The sequence below is a fragment of the Etheostoma cragini genome, chromosome 23 (assembly GCF_013103735.1).
Source record: "Etheostoma cragini isolate CJK2018 chromosome 23, CSU_Ecrag_1.0, whole genome shotgun sequence".
Lineage (NCBI taxonomy): Eukaryota > Metazoa > Chordata > Actinopteri > Perciformes > Percidae > Etheostoma > Etheostoma cragini.
Genome location: NC_048429.1, coordinates 19,131,484 through 19,146,693, shown reverse-complemented (window position 1 = coordinate 19,146,693; position 15,210 = coordinate 19,131,484). Strand labels below are relative to the sequence as shown.

Here is a 15,210-nt window from a genome sequence, read left to right as displayed (position 1 = left end):
CCCCCCACACACACACACACACACACACAAATGATCAGCTTAGACGCTGGATATCTTTATATCCTATGTAGTCAAATACACTTTTGCGCAACGCATTCTTCTGCCTTGTCACTTCATTTTATAAGTCACATGGCAGCAAGGTATTAACACTTTGTTTCCTAGAATTGATTTTATAGAGGTTACGTACTGGTGTGATGAAGGATCTAAACTTTTCCTGTAATAAACATCTGTAATAGCAATGATGGACAAGTTCCAGTAGGCCTTCAGCGATAAAGTATGAGGGTGGACATTTAATACCAAAATCAGTTAAGCGTTTCAGGCCAAGCTGAAGGTGCTGAAGGATTCAGTGGAGTCCCCCACTCCATCCCTTTTTCTCACTCTTCACGCCGAGTGCCTGCAGCCATGGAATTTAGGGCTGCTGTTTTTTGAGGAGGGAAAATAAGCTTTTAGTTACACTTTGTTTGGCAACACATCTTGTTCTCCACTCAGACGGTGAGAGTGTAAAGATTGTGAAAGCCTCTGAAAGATTCTGATGCGTACCCCGCTGTGATAATATTTCATTAGTGGCAAGGGACGCAGTGCTGTGTTGGCCTGTTGAGCATGGCGGCACTGGACAGTAGTAAACAAGTGATGAAAGACATACTAGTTATGTCCACACACACACACACACACACACACACACACACACACACACACACACACACAAAACACAGCTCCATTTCCACACTCCTTTCATGTCCTCTCTGTCCATGTTCAACTCTCTCCTTCATTTTCTCCCTTGTGCTGTCTCCCCAAATCTTCTACCTCCTTCACTCTCCACCTCATCCTTTTAAAGTAATACAGTTTGAAATAGGTCAACAATAGGAAACCGCACATTTTAGCAAAAGCTTATGAAAACAAAGTGTATTTTTGCGTACTTTCCCTTTTCCCCTCAAGATCTGTGAAGATTAGGGAAATTAAGAGGTCAAAATTTTGGACAAATCACAAACATCTCTCATAGTTAGTGTTTGACGAATCAATTCTGTTTATTCTGGCAAGCTCCATCTTGAGACTTTGTGGCCCACTAAAAAGTACTACTTAACTGGCTGTTTCAGGGCCAACTTGAAACATGCTTTCTCTGGTGGATAAGGGCTTACATTTTTGATTTCTTTAAAAAGCTCCACGAGAGGTTCCCCAGCGGAGAAATCTCCGCTTATAATCTCATCTTTCTCACGTTTTCCATCTCCCACCTTTTCTTTATCTCTCATCCACGAGTGCATAATGGCTCATTCTTCCAAATCTTTTCTCATCCCTTGTGTTCACATTCTTTCAATTTGTTTTTCTTTCTCAAGAAATGATTAAGAATAAGAGACCTTTTTGTCTTTCTCTCTGCCTTCTCCTCGTTAGACCCCTCTTGACCTAAAGTTTTCCAGGAAGTCAGGAACTTTTTTAAGAAACGGTTTTAAAACACAGGAACCCAGAGTTTATGTGGGACGAGATAGAACTGTGTAATATATATTAGGTTTAAGTTGACCAGTGTTCAAGATATCGGTCATACTGTAGAGATGTCTGCCTTCTCTCTTATGTAATTGTGAAGTCTGTGTGACGTGAGTCCAAGGCATGACGTCAGCTCGTCAGTCCAGCAGGGAGTTTTCTACAGTAATGGAACTAGATATTTCCGAAAGTCAATGGCAAATAATGACCTGGTTACTCAAGATAATTATATACACATAATATACACACTAATATATACTGTTAATACTCTAAACAGAAACAACATAGAGGCAAGAGTGCAATGAGTGCAATGAGGAGTGCAAAGTTTGTCTTTTATGTTGTCTCATTAAGTCAGTCGCACACACAGTACTGTCCATCTCCTGGGCATGTTAATATGGTGTTGACACATGCAAAATATTACATAATGCACAGCTGGTATTGCTAACAATGGCTAACTTGGCTAGTGTCTCCCTATCCCTGTAACTGGAACGCGGTCAACTCTGCTGTGAAATCATTCTGCCCCCTGCCATTCACCTGCCAACCGTGTCGCTGTGCAAAAGGAAGCATACTCAAAGATGAGGCTCTTGTCAGTGCAAGATGTACACATTAGTGGCGTCCTCCTCAGTTGAGCTCCTCCTAACATCCTCTTGAGTACTTGGTTTGTTTCAGGGATATATTAGAAGTAATTTTGTTATGAGTTTGTTATTTTACATAATGCTGGTCACGCTTACCTCTGTCATGCATCTCCTGACGCATTTTCAGTAAGTGTCCAAAATCTCATGGTCGCTGGTTCGCGATTTAGTTCACTATTTAATAAACATTATACAGGTAATAATGAGTGACACAACACAACACAGCTAGTAGAAATAAAATAGTTCCCACATGAAAATGTTCACATACAGGTCTGTGGACTTTTTATTTAGTTAACGGGTCATGGTTTCTTGACAAAAATAATTGCTGTTGAGTTTTTCAATTATAATTTTTTTGGCACTCTGAGCACCGCACGCTCCAGCACTGGGCAACTCATACCAAAAATAGCTAGATTGATAAATAGCACTAGATGTAAGAGGAAAAATTTGTACTTTTGATTTTGGGGTGAACTGCCCCTTTAATTCTTGAAAAAGAAAAAGAACACATCTGTCCCATGGACTATAAATGAAAGTTGTATTATAATGTTACACAACAATAGAATCTTCACTTTATACAGAATATGATAGTAATTTCCAGAGAATTTTAGATAAACACACATTTCAACACATTTCTTCATCTTCTTCTTCTCCCCTCTTATGCTTCTTTCTTTTCCTCTTTTGTTAGCCCTCACTCCATCTAAATCCCCCCACTCCTCTTTCTCCTTCTCTCCCTCTTGCTGATTCCTCTGTATTCTACTCTTTTCTCCTCTTTCTGCCACGCCTGTTATTTCTTTCCCTCTCAAATTATCATGCTCTTTTTCTTCTATCATTCATCATCTTCTCCTTCTCCTTCTCTTTCTGTCTCACTCTTCATCCGTCAAGATATATATCCGTATCAGTATCAATATCCCTGGGTCTTCCTGTATGTTTCCCGTATAAGCTAAATAAAGAATTAGTGGACATGTAAAATGGCATGAGCCTTGTATATCACAAAATATACAAGCCAGCGGTAAGACGTGTGTGTGTGTTTGTGTGTGTGTGTGTGTGTGTGTGTATGTGTGTGTTATCCTCAGTGACGTGCAACTATGGAAACGGCGGTTGCCAGCACACTTGTGATGACACAGACACAGGGCCGGTGTGTGGCTGTCACCAGAAGTACGCCCTGCACTCAGACAGCAAGACCTGCATCGGTGAGTGACAACCAAGATGACTTCTCCGATCACACACACGCACACACACACACACACACACACACACACTCACACACACACACATGTATACCCTAAGTGTGTTGGGGGGTTTGGGGCTGGAGGTGGTGAGTTAGCAGATAGATAATCTCCGAGCTCCCCAACATTTCTTCTCCCCTTCCCTTGACAAAAAACCCATCCCTTTAACAGGTTCATCTACCCTGATTTATCAACAGAACAAGCCACACTCACAGTAATGACATAACATTTCTCATAAGTGACTTGTTTAATTCCAGGCAACTATCCAACTACTTCTCGTGTTTCCCGGTTTTACTTCTTATGATGTGTTCACACTAAACGCAAAGCAACTTTTCATACGGCGTGATTTCATGCAAAGACTTTGTAAGGACACAAACAGATACAAATGTGATTCTCCTGCATAGAAAAACCCTGTTCCATCCAAACTCCATTCAGAAAACAAGCATTTTTAAAGTGCAGACAGACCTGACAAAGCATGATTTTAGACTCTTTACAAATCCGAATCACGATGCAGTTATTTCAGCTTACTTTTGATCTGTTAGTTGAAAATAAATCATCGCAAAATCTGCATTGGAATGCGGTGAAATTCGACCGAATCTGGGAGTTCAACAATAGGTACAAGGCAGCAATAGTGGTAAGTTTGGTAGTTCAGTGCTTGATGACGGTAAGACATCTTAGTATCTACGCTGGGGCGACGTTATGCAAGTAACACAAGTAAATACAAATTATTCAGGATGACGCTGCTGTCAAACACCCACAAGTGACGCCAGGAGAAAATCTGCTCTGCGTTTGGCGTGAACACAGCATTACAGTTCATTCCCACTTTTCCAGTCAGAACGAGAAGAATACGGCATTCCAGCTACAGTAAGTGTTTTTTTCCCCACTTTTCTGATATACTTGCAACCATAGCTTCTTCGCTCTTAGCCAGTCTACTGCAGCTTGTTCAAATTCAATTTATAGTATCAAATCATAACAACAGTTATCTCGAGACACTTTACAGATAGAGTAGGTCTAGACCACACCCTATAATTTCCTACTACCCATCAATTCTGATAATTACCACAAGAGCAAGCTTTTAGTATGACAGTGGTAAGGAAAACTTCCACTTAGGAAGAAACCTGGGACAGATATTAACAATAAAGATAATGGAACAGTGACTAGAAATAATAGTTGTTGTAGTAGTTCATGGTGTAGGAGGGCATTGCAAAGTATAACAGGGCGTAACAGGGCGTAGCAGGGCACTGCAGGGGATAGCAGGGTGTAGCAGGCTTAGCAGGGCACCTGCTCACAGACAGACAGAGACATGGAGAATTGTAGCAGAGGGTGTCGAGCAGGAACATGGAGGCAGCAGGTGACTCCAACCACAGCTCCAGAGCCAGAAACACCTGCGAGAGCAATAGGAGGAAAGAGGAGAGAGGCAAGAGAGCACAAGACTCCGGGGGCGAGAGAGCACAAGACTCCGGGAAAGGGAAGTAGTCGAGGGAGTAACATGCATTAATGGAATGAGGTTGCATCCAGATGGAGAGAAGGCGGAAGAGAGAGGTGATCAGTGCGTAATGAGCTAATAATAATAGTAAAGGGACTCAGTGTGTCAAATGAAGGAAGTCCCCTGGTTGTCTAAAACTATAACAGCGTAACTAAGAGCTACAGAGAAGCCAAGATGGGGAGGGGATGCACTGTGACCCTCCCCCGCCAGTCTAGGCAGCTCCTCACTCCCTAAATATAAGTCACACTGGAGATTGTGGAGATTTTGTGTTTTGGCCTCGAGGGCCTGCAATCTGCAGAGCATCAAGGTATGGATCATTTGTGCACACCAATTTGGACCATCGCATTAATCCGTCCCATCCATATTAATTTGATATGAATATATTTCATATCATGTTGATTAAATGAAATTGTTCAAATATGTATTAATTGACTGCTCAACACTCTACAATTAAGTATTTTTGAGCTTAAATTCACCACACAATAGACTGTATGGGTTATATACAAGAGCGTTTGCAGTACAGATAGGGATTTCTTTCCAAGATCTGGGTACAGTAAAATACTGGGTTCCAATACCCGGCCATGCTGAATTGGATATTTAATAGAATTCAGCAGACATGGTTTCATGTGTCCCCGCGCCTGGACACTCTTCCCTATACAATTTTGATGCTACATTGAACATGGCTTCAGAACTTTGTTTGCTTTTGCTGGCCAGCTTTGACTGATAGCTGCTCAAATGTTCCCGTGTAATGCAGTACAAAACAAACAAAGTGGTCAGGTCATAACCAGTCTATTTCAGCTTGGGTTGAATACATTTTTATGTTGATCTTGAAACCTGGTAAGTAGATGTATTTAACATTTTGGCTGCTGAACACAAGGATGTGTCTTCTGTTCTTTCACTTTGTGTTGGAATTATTCATTTTTAAGGTATAATTAAAAAAACTGTGCGCAAAATGTGTCAAAATCAATGTACATCTAGTCCGTACTGGGCTCAGCTAACAGCAATAGTTAATTACAACACATCTATTAACACATGACCCATGGCTTCCGATCCTGCTAAGTGGACAAAGATGGATGGATGGACATGGCTTGTGTTAAACGATAGTGCCGGAATATGACCTTTAAGGTTGTTTTGAAGACATGGGCCAACACTGTAAAACTCATACATAGAGGAGTTCCTTTGAACTTGGAGGTAAGAGATTTTCAGGTGGGTTCATTTGGATAGATAGCAACACCTTATAAAGGAAGGCCACTTTCCTTCTCTTAAAGAAGTGCCATGATGTGGTTGGCCAGGAGTCAGCACACAATCCAAATCAATTAAGAAACAATCCCCAAAATCCAGAATATATGGGTATAATTTGGTTGATATTGACATGTGACAAAATGAACCAAACCACAGTAAGTTTCTTATTTGGCCTTATTTGGAATTATTACATCAGAAAAGGGTGTTCATAACAGTTCCAGGTAGAAATCCCTGAATCTGTAACCTGGCAGGGTCACAGGTCACCAAACCTCCGTCCAATTAGTGAACTGCTGGGAGTCTGTGTTTTTTTTCTTTACAAGTTGGGGTTCATTTGTAATCGGGCAGCGTAGACCTTAATGAACCAAATAAAAAGGATCAAGGAAACTTTTCCATGTGGTTTGAACTAAAGAAAACAACGTGTAAGTGTGTTTAAGACATTGTTACATGTCAGTTTTCACAGCCGTGACTTTGACCTGAGAAACATCTCAGAATGATTTTTCTGAAAACACATGTTGACACAAAATTCTGATGTCATTATTATGTGCTGCCCTAACTGCTGTGTCCGTACACTGGAAACACATCTCTATGTCTCTCTCTCTCTGTTTGTCTGTCTGTCTTTCTTCCTTTGTCCCTCCCTCTGTCTCTCACCCTCACCACTCATGCAGACTGACGTGCTGCTTTTCAGCAGCACTTGGTTTTGAATGCCAATAACCCCTTTTTCTTTCCAGCTGCATTGAAGAAGTGAAGCACACCATCAAGCAAAGGCTGCGAAGAGAAAGCAGAGCGAGCGAGAGAGAGGGAGAGGGAGCCCTTCTCTCCCTCCTTTCCCAATATCTTGTGTCTTTTCTCTCTGTCTGTCTCTCTTCATACTTTGACAAGAGAAAGAACCTCTGTGTCTCTGGTCTGGGTATCCCAAACGCTCTATGGACCTACCTTTAACCCCCCCCCCCCCCCCCCCCCCATCCCTTTGACCCTTTCTATGTAGCGCTGTCCCTCTGCTCCTCCTTTCTCCTCCCTCCTCCTCCTCCTCCAGCTGCTTTCTGGCGATAGTACCTGGTTGCCTGTCTTGTCCGAGCATCCATGTTTAACCCACATCAGGTGGATTTAAAGGATTGGTCCTCAGTGCACAAGAGGAAAGAGTGACTCTGGGTGTGGGTGGGTGGAGGGGGAGGGGTCAGGGGCCACGTTTTAGACTCTGTGGTTAGAAACGGACATCTCAATTGCAGCCTGATCTTAGTTAAAACTCACTCGAAAGCAAACCTAACATCCTCCACCTCTTTCTCTACCTCCTCATCCTCCGCCTCCTCTCAAGTCCCGAACGAAAAAGGCAAGCGACTCGTCAAAAACCACAAACCTGCCAATATAACGACCTCCATCTCTCACCCCCATCCATCAGCCCCTTTTCTCACCTTTAATAGAGAGGCAGGGACCTGCACCGCTCACCCTTCTTTCTACTGCATATGTCCACTCACATGTGCCACAATGTCCAACTGTCTGCCACTGACTCTTTCACTAATCATTCTGTCTGTCTGTTTATCTGCCTGCCTGCTGCATGGTAGAGCCTGCACTGCATTTGTATGGTTTCCGTTTCTTATTTTTTCGGGTTTTCACTTTTATTTTTTTATTTTTTTAAATTGAAGTACATTTTTTATTGTTCTTGTTGTTTTTAGTGGCCCTTGTCCTTCTGTTTCTTCCAGTGCATTGGTATCTCATTCTCCTCCTTGCTGTAGTAGTGTAGAGTGGTTTAACTCCCTCCACACCACACCCCCTCCCCCCCACCCGTCCGGTTCAGGTCTGGCTCTCTAAAACACTCTCCTCTCTGTGGGCCTCCGACCACTGCTAGTCCCATAGACTCTTTAGGAGCGAGTGGCAGGGACTTCTCTTTTCCAACACACATGCACACATTTTATCTCCCTCTCTGACAGATTTTTTCACACACTTAAGAAAGCAGACACCCCAAAGCACGCAGACTGGTATGCACAAGCTCTTGATTCAACAATTGCACACACACACATTCACACAGCCACATTTCACCCGTTAGCTGAGCACCAGAAAGCCTCCATTCATCGCTGAGTGTACTCCAGTGAGTCCTCCACTTTGTCCATCAAGCGCCTCAGAGGAGAGAGAGAAAACACTAGTGGGCCAGGGACGGGGAATGGAAGGGACATTAATTATCCCCCCAACACCACCCACAGGACTGTGTGTATACTTCAAAGCCCAGCCCAATTGCGGCAAGTGGCGTCCATTCCCAGAGAGATGCTCATTCAGGCCCTGATGAGTCAGGCCCAATGAAAGGCCGCCTCCCTCCCGAACACCGCGCAACATGCATGCCATCTAAACGGCGATTGTACCCACTTCTACAACCATTGCCATGGCCACCTTCCTCCCTCTCCTCACCCACCTACCCCACCCAGCTCCGCTGCCCAGCTTTGGGAATGTGGTTTTCCAGCGTTGACTGTTAAAGCCAGGTGTGATGTATTCCATAGACAAACAGGCAACCAGCGCTGCCCCCAGACTACCTCCTCCTGCTTTTTTATATTCCTCTGCATGCCCTCACTATACCCCATTTCTCAGTGTGTGCACCCTTCTTTCCCTCATACCCCGCTCGCAGCGTGGGCCATGATGGGACTGATTCTGTCTTTCCTCATCCTTCTCTCCCTTGCTGTCTTTTCCCTACTCTGTCCATCGTTCCCTCCCCATCATCTTGTCATTGCTCGGTCCTTCGAACACATCTTGTCACTTTGACCTCTCGTCCGCCTCCCTTGCACCACCCTTCTCCTCTTTCCTGTTGTCACCGTCACCCCCTTTTTCTCTGCTTCTGCATCTGTGCCCTAGTCCAAGGCAGCTTCTCTTGGAAATGTTGGACACGTGTCCTCCCCTCCCTCTCTTTCTCTTCTTCCTCCTCCATCCTAACGCAAGGGAATTATTGCTGAAAAAGTGTGGCTGTTTGATATGGAAGACTCCATCTGCAACAATGTCAACGTCAACACAATAATTAAAATCAGTCTTAACGTTCCCCCCAACCCCATTCCATCCCCAAAACCTCTCACCTCTAATCAGCTTTTTTCATATGTACGCCCTGAACATCCCTCCCTCCCTCCCCTCCCTCCCTCTCTCCCTACCTACCTACCTACTTACCTACCTACCTTCTTACCGCTTCATTTGTAAGCTACACACTGATACTGGTCATTTCATTTATTTTGTTTTGTTCTTTTGTTTGCTCTGAGGGATTTATCATTTGTTTGGGGATTAACACTCTAACAGGGATTATGGCGCTTCTTCATCGCTTCTTGCTTCTTGGCTTTGGTTTTTTGCTCAAACGCCAAGAGGGGCTGAAGGTCTGGTCATTTGGGCTTCTCATTAACCTGCTGCTCACTGTTTGTCCCCTTGTCACTTGTGTTTTAGAGAAAGATGAGGCTGCAATTGAGAGCTCTGAGTTCAATGCCACGTCAGTAGCTGATGTGGACAAGCGGGTGAAACGGCGGCTACTTATGGGTAACTCTTTTCTTCCTCTTTCTATGTGTTGCCATGGCGCTTGTGCTTGTATCCCCAACTCCACTCTTCTCCGTTCCTCCTCGTCCTCCTCTCTCTGTCTTTATTTTGTTTCTTTTTTTATTTTTGTAAACCTTTGATGCCCACTGTGTCTTCCACAGTCAGTTTTGTTGTATCTAACATGGTGAACACGGAGTGAAAGAGGTGGGTGTTTTCCCTTTAAACCGCTCCTAACAACTCTACCTACCAAATCTCAGGATGACTCCAAGGTTTTCTCAACGAATAACATTTACTTTCCCAGTTGCACCTTACTCCAAATGGTTTGCGTCCAATTCCCCCTCATTTTTGATTGCCCATGTTGCAAGATTGGATATATTACTACCAAAGCAAAAAAGAGACTTACAATATACAAAATCTTCCTAAAAAACATATTCCTCAGAAGTAAAGGTGAGAAAAAAAACAGTTCCCATGATATCTTTAGACATCCCAGTACTTTCTCCTTAGTGAATAATTTGTCAGGCTTTGTGTGGAGACTGGACAAGCCTGTGATCAAATGGGCTGTTGCTCCTAAAACTTTTATTCTATGAGACTTATATAATCAGATATGTCTTTTAAAATGGCTATTATCTATCTGTTCTTTAGGTGGGGTGATTGCAAGTAAATCGTGGGACAAAAATAGTCAAATGTAGTTTTTTCTCTGGTGGGCACATTCAATGCTCTAAAAATATCCCTGGGCATCCTTGGATTACATTTTAAGGAGAGCTGGTCAAACATGATACAATCTGTTTTTAGATTGGTCTTTGGGTGTTCAGTTTCTGCTATAAATACCAAAGGATGGCTAATGATGTAAATTACGATTTTAAAGACTTCTGCTTTAAAAAAAACGAGCCATGATTTGGTTTCCACGGAGGCAAATTGGGGCCATAATAATAATTATAGAGCCCGGGAAAGTGGTGATTTCCCAAGAAAAAAACAAGATACATTTGTACACTTTCGAGAAATAAACTTGAAAATGCTCTGAGATTAAAAGGAAGTACATCACTTTACCTTGCAAGTTTGGATCAACCTCATTACAACACAGATGCCACAACGTGCTGTGTTTAATGTCTGCATTGAATGGTCAAATTACACTTTGCAATCGGATTAAACAATAAGGAAATAATCACATTGTCATAAGCTTTGGGACTTTAAAGAGACATTGCCTTTTCAGAAGAATGCAATGGGCAGATGCACGGATATTGCTGGTTATATCTAGGCAATTCAAATGGGATTGTGGTACCAGAGACACGATACAGAACATCAAATAAATCCATCCTCTAGGTGTGGAGTCTCAGTTGCCAACACTAGATAGCCAAATATAATTTGATTAGGCATAACTCACGGCAAGCAACGGCGTCTGTGTTGTGATCAGGTTGATCCAACTTTGCAAAGTAAAAAGTTGAATAAAAAGCCAATTGTATTCCGAGTTACTTTTTTCTTTCTAATTTATGACTTTCCAATTTTGGAGAATCTTCAATTTTTTCCCCTATAAATTTGTGATTTTGTTGTTTGTAAATTTACCACTTTAATGTTAGAACCCATCCAACTTTTTAAATTTTAATTTTGTCAAGTCTTTTTCTTGGAATATCTCCCGCCTCCCTTGACCTACAATGGCCCTAATGTACCGTTGCAGGTTTCTGAGACATTTCACCCTCAACTTCTTGCTTTCATATCTTCAATCCATCTATCAATAAATGAATGAATGTTTCTTCCTATGACTTGAGCAATCAGACTTACCCAAAATCAAATGGGTGTTTTTTTCCCCAAGCGCTACTTTCGTCCTTTACTGTTTTGACTTTGACCATCTTTCAATTTTCTAACACAGAGATACATTGGAAGCCCTCCCGGTGTCTGATGCTCCAAACCAATGTGCTGGACAGTCTGTAGTCTATTAAACCATCTTCTATAAACGTTTCATTTCTGCAGGTTCTGGATACAGTGACGTGGAGGAAGAGTGGAGTATTTGATTTTCCTCTTCTCTGTTCCAGTCATCTGTTCTTCTTTTTCCTTCCTCAATTACCTCTTAACTGAATATTTGATTTCTCCTCACTCCTCACTAAAGCCACCTCACCTCCTGTGTGAACAGCATGTTGCCTGATCTGATGGCGCTCTATTTGTAACCTGTAGCGCTCCAGGGCTGCTATATTAAACGCCTAACTGGGACAACATGGGAAATAGCTCCTAACGAGGCTTCACTTTCAAATCAACCCCTCCACAGTTAGATCAGTCTCAGCAGCACCTCTGGGTTTAGGACATTCTAGACTGAAACACTTGAGGACGCTATGTCATCCAGAAGCCCATCATCCAAAGTCCAGCATGTCCAGCTGCATTGCACACTCAGTTTACCTCCAAAATGTGCATGGGTAGAAACAACAGAATGAAGTCAGCATCAAATTCAAAGCTCATTTCCACATGTCAGCCAAAACTCTGTTGAAGCTGGCTTGACAACACCCTGGATAGCAAGTTGGACTGGTGATGAATGTGAAACGTATATGCAGCTTGGGTAAATCCAACAGCATTTCATGTGAGCAACATAACCCATCACTGGTTTGATCCCCGGGTCCATCGCAGAGCCCTCGGGCAAACTCACCCCGTTCTCACTCTCACTCCCTTTTGTTTTAAAAGCATAATTTGGAAGGAAGCGCCACTTTTAAGATGGCCCTTTGAATGGGAGTGCTAGGGAAACATCTATGAAAGCATCAAAATCACTATTTTTGAAACACTATAAACACTGAAACTTTGCTCCAAGTATCACCAGGGGCTCTACACATGAACTCCAGCATTGAGAACCTTGTGTACACAGACTCTTTTTGACTGGCGAGATGGCCATGACCGGAAAAAACAACCGCTAAAGTGAGTCATTCAAAAACTCTCTTTTTAGTAATCTCTGTGTATACAAACAATGTTCTCAATGCTCAAGTTCCTGTGTAACACTCCCATTTGAAAGGCCAGTTGACCCAAAACGACAATACGGTCAATCTTAAAAGGGGCGCTGGTACATTCACAAAAAAAAAACTAGATTGCATTTTGGCGAGAGCTTTGCTTTAAGAGTGACAATGGTAGCGAGTAGTATGAAAAGAAAATCCGCGAAAGAAGGTTGTTTGGCGTGGTGGATGGATCAAACAACACAGTACTTTCACCTAGGAGACCGTGGTTCATGTCCTGTTCTTGTCACTGAAACGTACATATTGTAAACCGCAACCACAGTCCGTACTTCCTAACCAACCTAGACTTTATGCGTCAATAACAAACGCCATAGCCACCTAAAACATTCAAACGTGTTTGAGTCTGTACATGCCTCCATCGTGCCAATGTGTGTGAACCAACACATGTGCACGAGCGTGGTTGCTAAGGCTTGAGCAGCAGCATGTTAGATTTGACACAGCTATCAGTTTTTCTGCCTTCTGGTACTGTCTCTGGACCAAGACAAATGGAATGGAGGACAGGCTGGAGAAAGCGAGGGAGCCAGACGGAAGAGAAAAAGAGGGCAGAGGGGCGCGGCCGACTTGATGAAAAGTCATTCTCAAACATGTTGAAATTGAAGGAAAATCAGGAGCCAGGTGCTAGACACATGAACAAAGTGTCAAAAGAGAGACTCAGTAGTGCTGCAGTGGCCCTGGATTCCAAATAAACCATCACCACAGACGGAGCTCAGCTGAGGTGTGTGTATGTGTGTGTGCACGGTAGGTGTATCCAAATAGCGTGATCACAGCCCAGAGCTGTGCTGACTGACGGCTGATTTAGGTGCCCATCAAGGGGCTAAAGGGGATCTTGTTGAGCGCTGACAGGTGATCATGCCCCTCTCACCTTTTTCCAGCAGTTGCTGGAAGTTACTTTGCGTGACGCTGTAGTACACAGAGTGCACATGGTTTTCTCTCGTGCTCTCCAGCTTTAATCAATAGAACATGTGTCCTCCCACGGAAAGAGCGGTCAGCGTTTCCATGCTAGTAGTGTGACGGGCATGTGTATACTGTCTTCCCTCTCATTCCTCTGCTCCTTGCTGAAATATTGTAATCTCCACAGACCAAGTTGCCGCCCTTATTCAGTTTGCAGGAGAAGATCAGTTGCTTTCATTTTGCCAGCCTCCCCTCTCCTTAAATGTTGCCAATTACCTCCTTTGTTATTGACTTCATCTACAGTTTTATCCAAGCACCCAATGACTGGCATTTGTCATCTAAACAAAATGAAAAAGAATCATTCAAGAAATTATAAAAATACACAATGTTCAGGTTCCTCACCGATTTGAATACATAAATAAACCACAAAGTTGCAGGTATTTTACTTCGTGACCTCTTTAATAGTTATATGTTCAACCAAAAGTAGGTGTAAGTGAATACAATTCTGCCTAGATTGGACAGAGGGCATTTTTATAAATACTTTAATAGCTCAACCTTTCTTTGAAAATACACTCTCACGTCTGTTCTGTTAATATGAATTCCAGCCAGGAGGCACCTGGGTTAGCATCAAGAATGGAAACAGATAGCCTGGTTATGTCCAAATGTAGCGGAATCAGCCTACGGAGAGAAAAAAAAAAAAGTGCAAAGATGATAGGTTGTATGCGAGATGCTGGTATTTTGCCAAAATTGATTCTAAACCGCGTTTGTAGCAAAAATCCAATGACATATCAAAGTTAATGTGGAAGAAAAGGGGACCTAAAAAGATTTATTTGCTTTGTTTACTGGCACATAAAGAGCAGCTCATTTTTGCTGTTTTACCCATCCCATAGTGAACAGTGTCAGCTGGAATTACACAACTTTTGCAAGTGTGCTGACATCAAATTTGGGAGAAATTGGTTAAGAGTTGATTTTGTCCTTTAAAATTAAATGTAATTTTAAGGAAAAAAATGATCAGGAAAAAGGGCAAAACAATGTGATCAATGTGATCAGAGTCCATCATTGGTGATTCCAGTCCTTGTGAGAGAGAACTTACATGCAGAAATACACACACCCACACACACACACACGCTCACAGGATAAGATAGAAATATGCAGGGTTAGATGGAGGGTGTTGAGGCTTGGAGAGAGGGCTGAGGAGGTTATGAGGGGGCTTGTCCGACACATCAATCAGGCCCGACGGTGGATCTGTGTTCTCATGCTCAGTCTGGCCCTGGGGCTGGACTGGGCGTGGCCTGGAGAGTGAGGGGCTCTGAGCAGGACTCACCCTTGTCTAATGATAGGGCCACTGTACTCTGAATAAATCATTCTGACCCAAAACACCACCTCCACACACATCAAGTCTATTCACATGCACATTTACACTCACACAAAAAGTCTTACTGACTGTGTACACCTGTGCAGGCAAGTATACCTACCCATTAAGTTATTAGTTAACTTAACAAAACACATTCTCACACACACTTGACAGAGTTCCGAGCTGGGGAGGGGAGAGAGGAGAGGGGACAGGGTCTGCTGTCGTACCCTACAGGGCCCATCAGTCAGGCTGCCTGGATGATGTAGTGTCTCTACTCCCAACCTTTCCCTGCTCTTTGCTGTTTTTCCACAACTTCTACGAAACCACCTGCCTCATTCTTAAATAACTTCTCAGAGTTTGAAATATCTGGCATCAGAACTTGCCCAGAGAGAACTAGACTTGAAAAGGATTGCAAATGATGAACACAGAGCTT

At 43.0% G+C, this 15,210-nt stretch overlaps 1 protein-coding gene across 4 annotated transcripts in view; it reads left to right on the top strand.

The window, feature by feature from the left end:
- Positions 1-15,210, top strand: part of scube1 (signal peptide, CUB domain, EGF-like 1) — a 111,395-nt gene that overhangs the window by 63,093 nt on the left and 33,092 nt on the right. For 2 of the 4 annotated variants that reach the window (XM_034863784.1, XM_034863783.1), the window contains exons 6-7: positions 3,176-3,292; positions 9,462-9,551. In XM_034863784.1, coding sequence (XP_034719675.1) covers positions 3,176-3,292; positions 9,462-9,551 — 207 coding nt within the window. The remainder of the gene's footprint in view (positions 1-3,175; positions 3,293-9,461; positions 9,552-15,210) is intronic. The other 2 variants (XM_034863787.1, XM_034863786.1) reach the window with 1 other exon arrangement.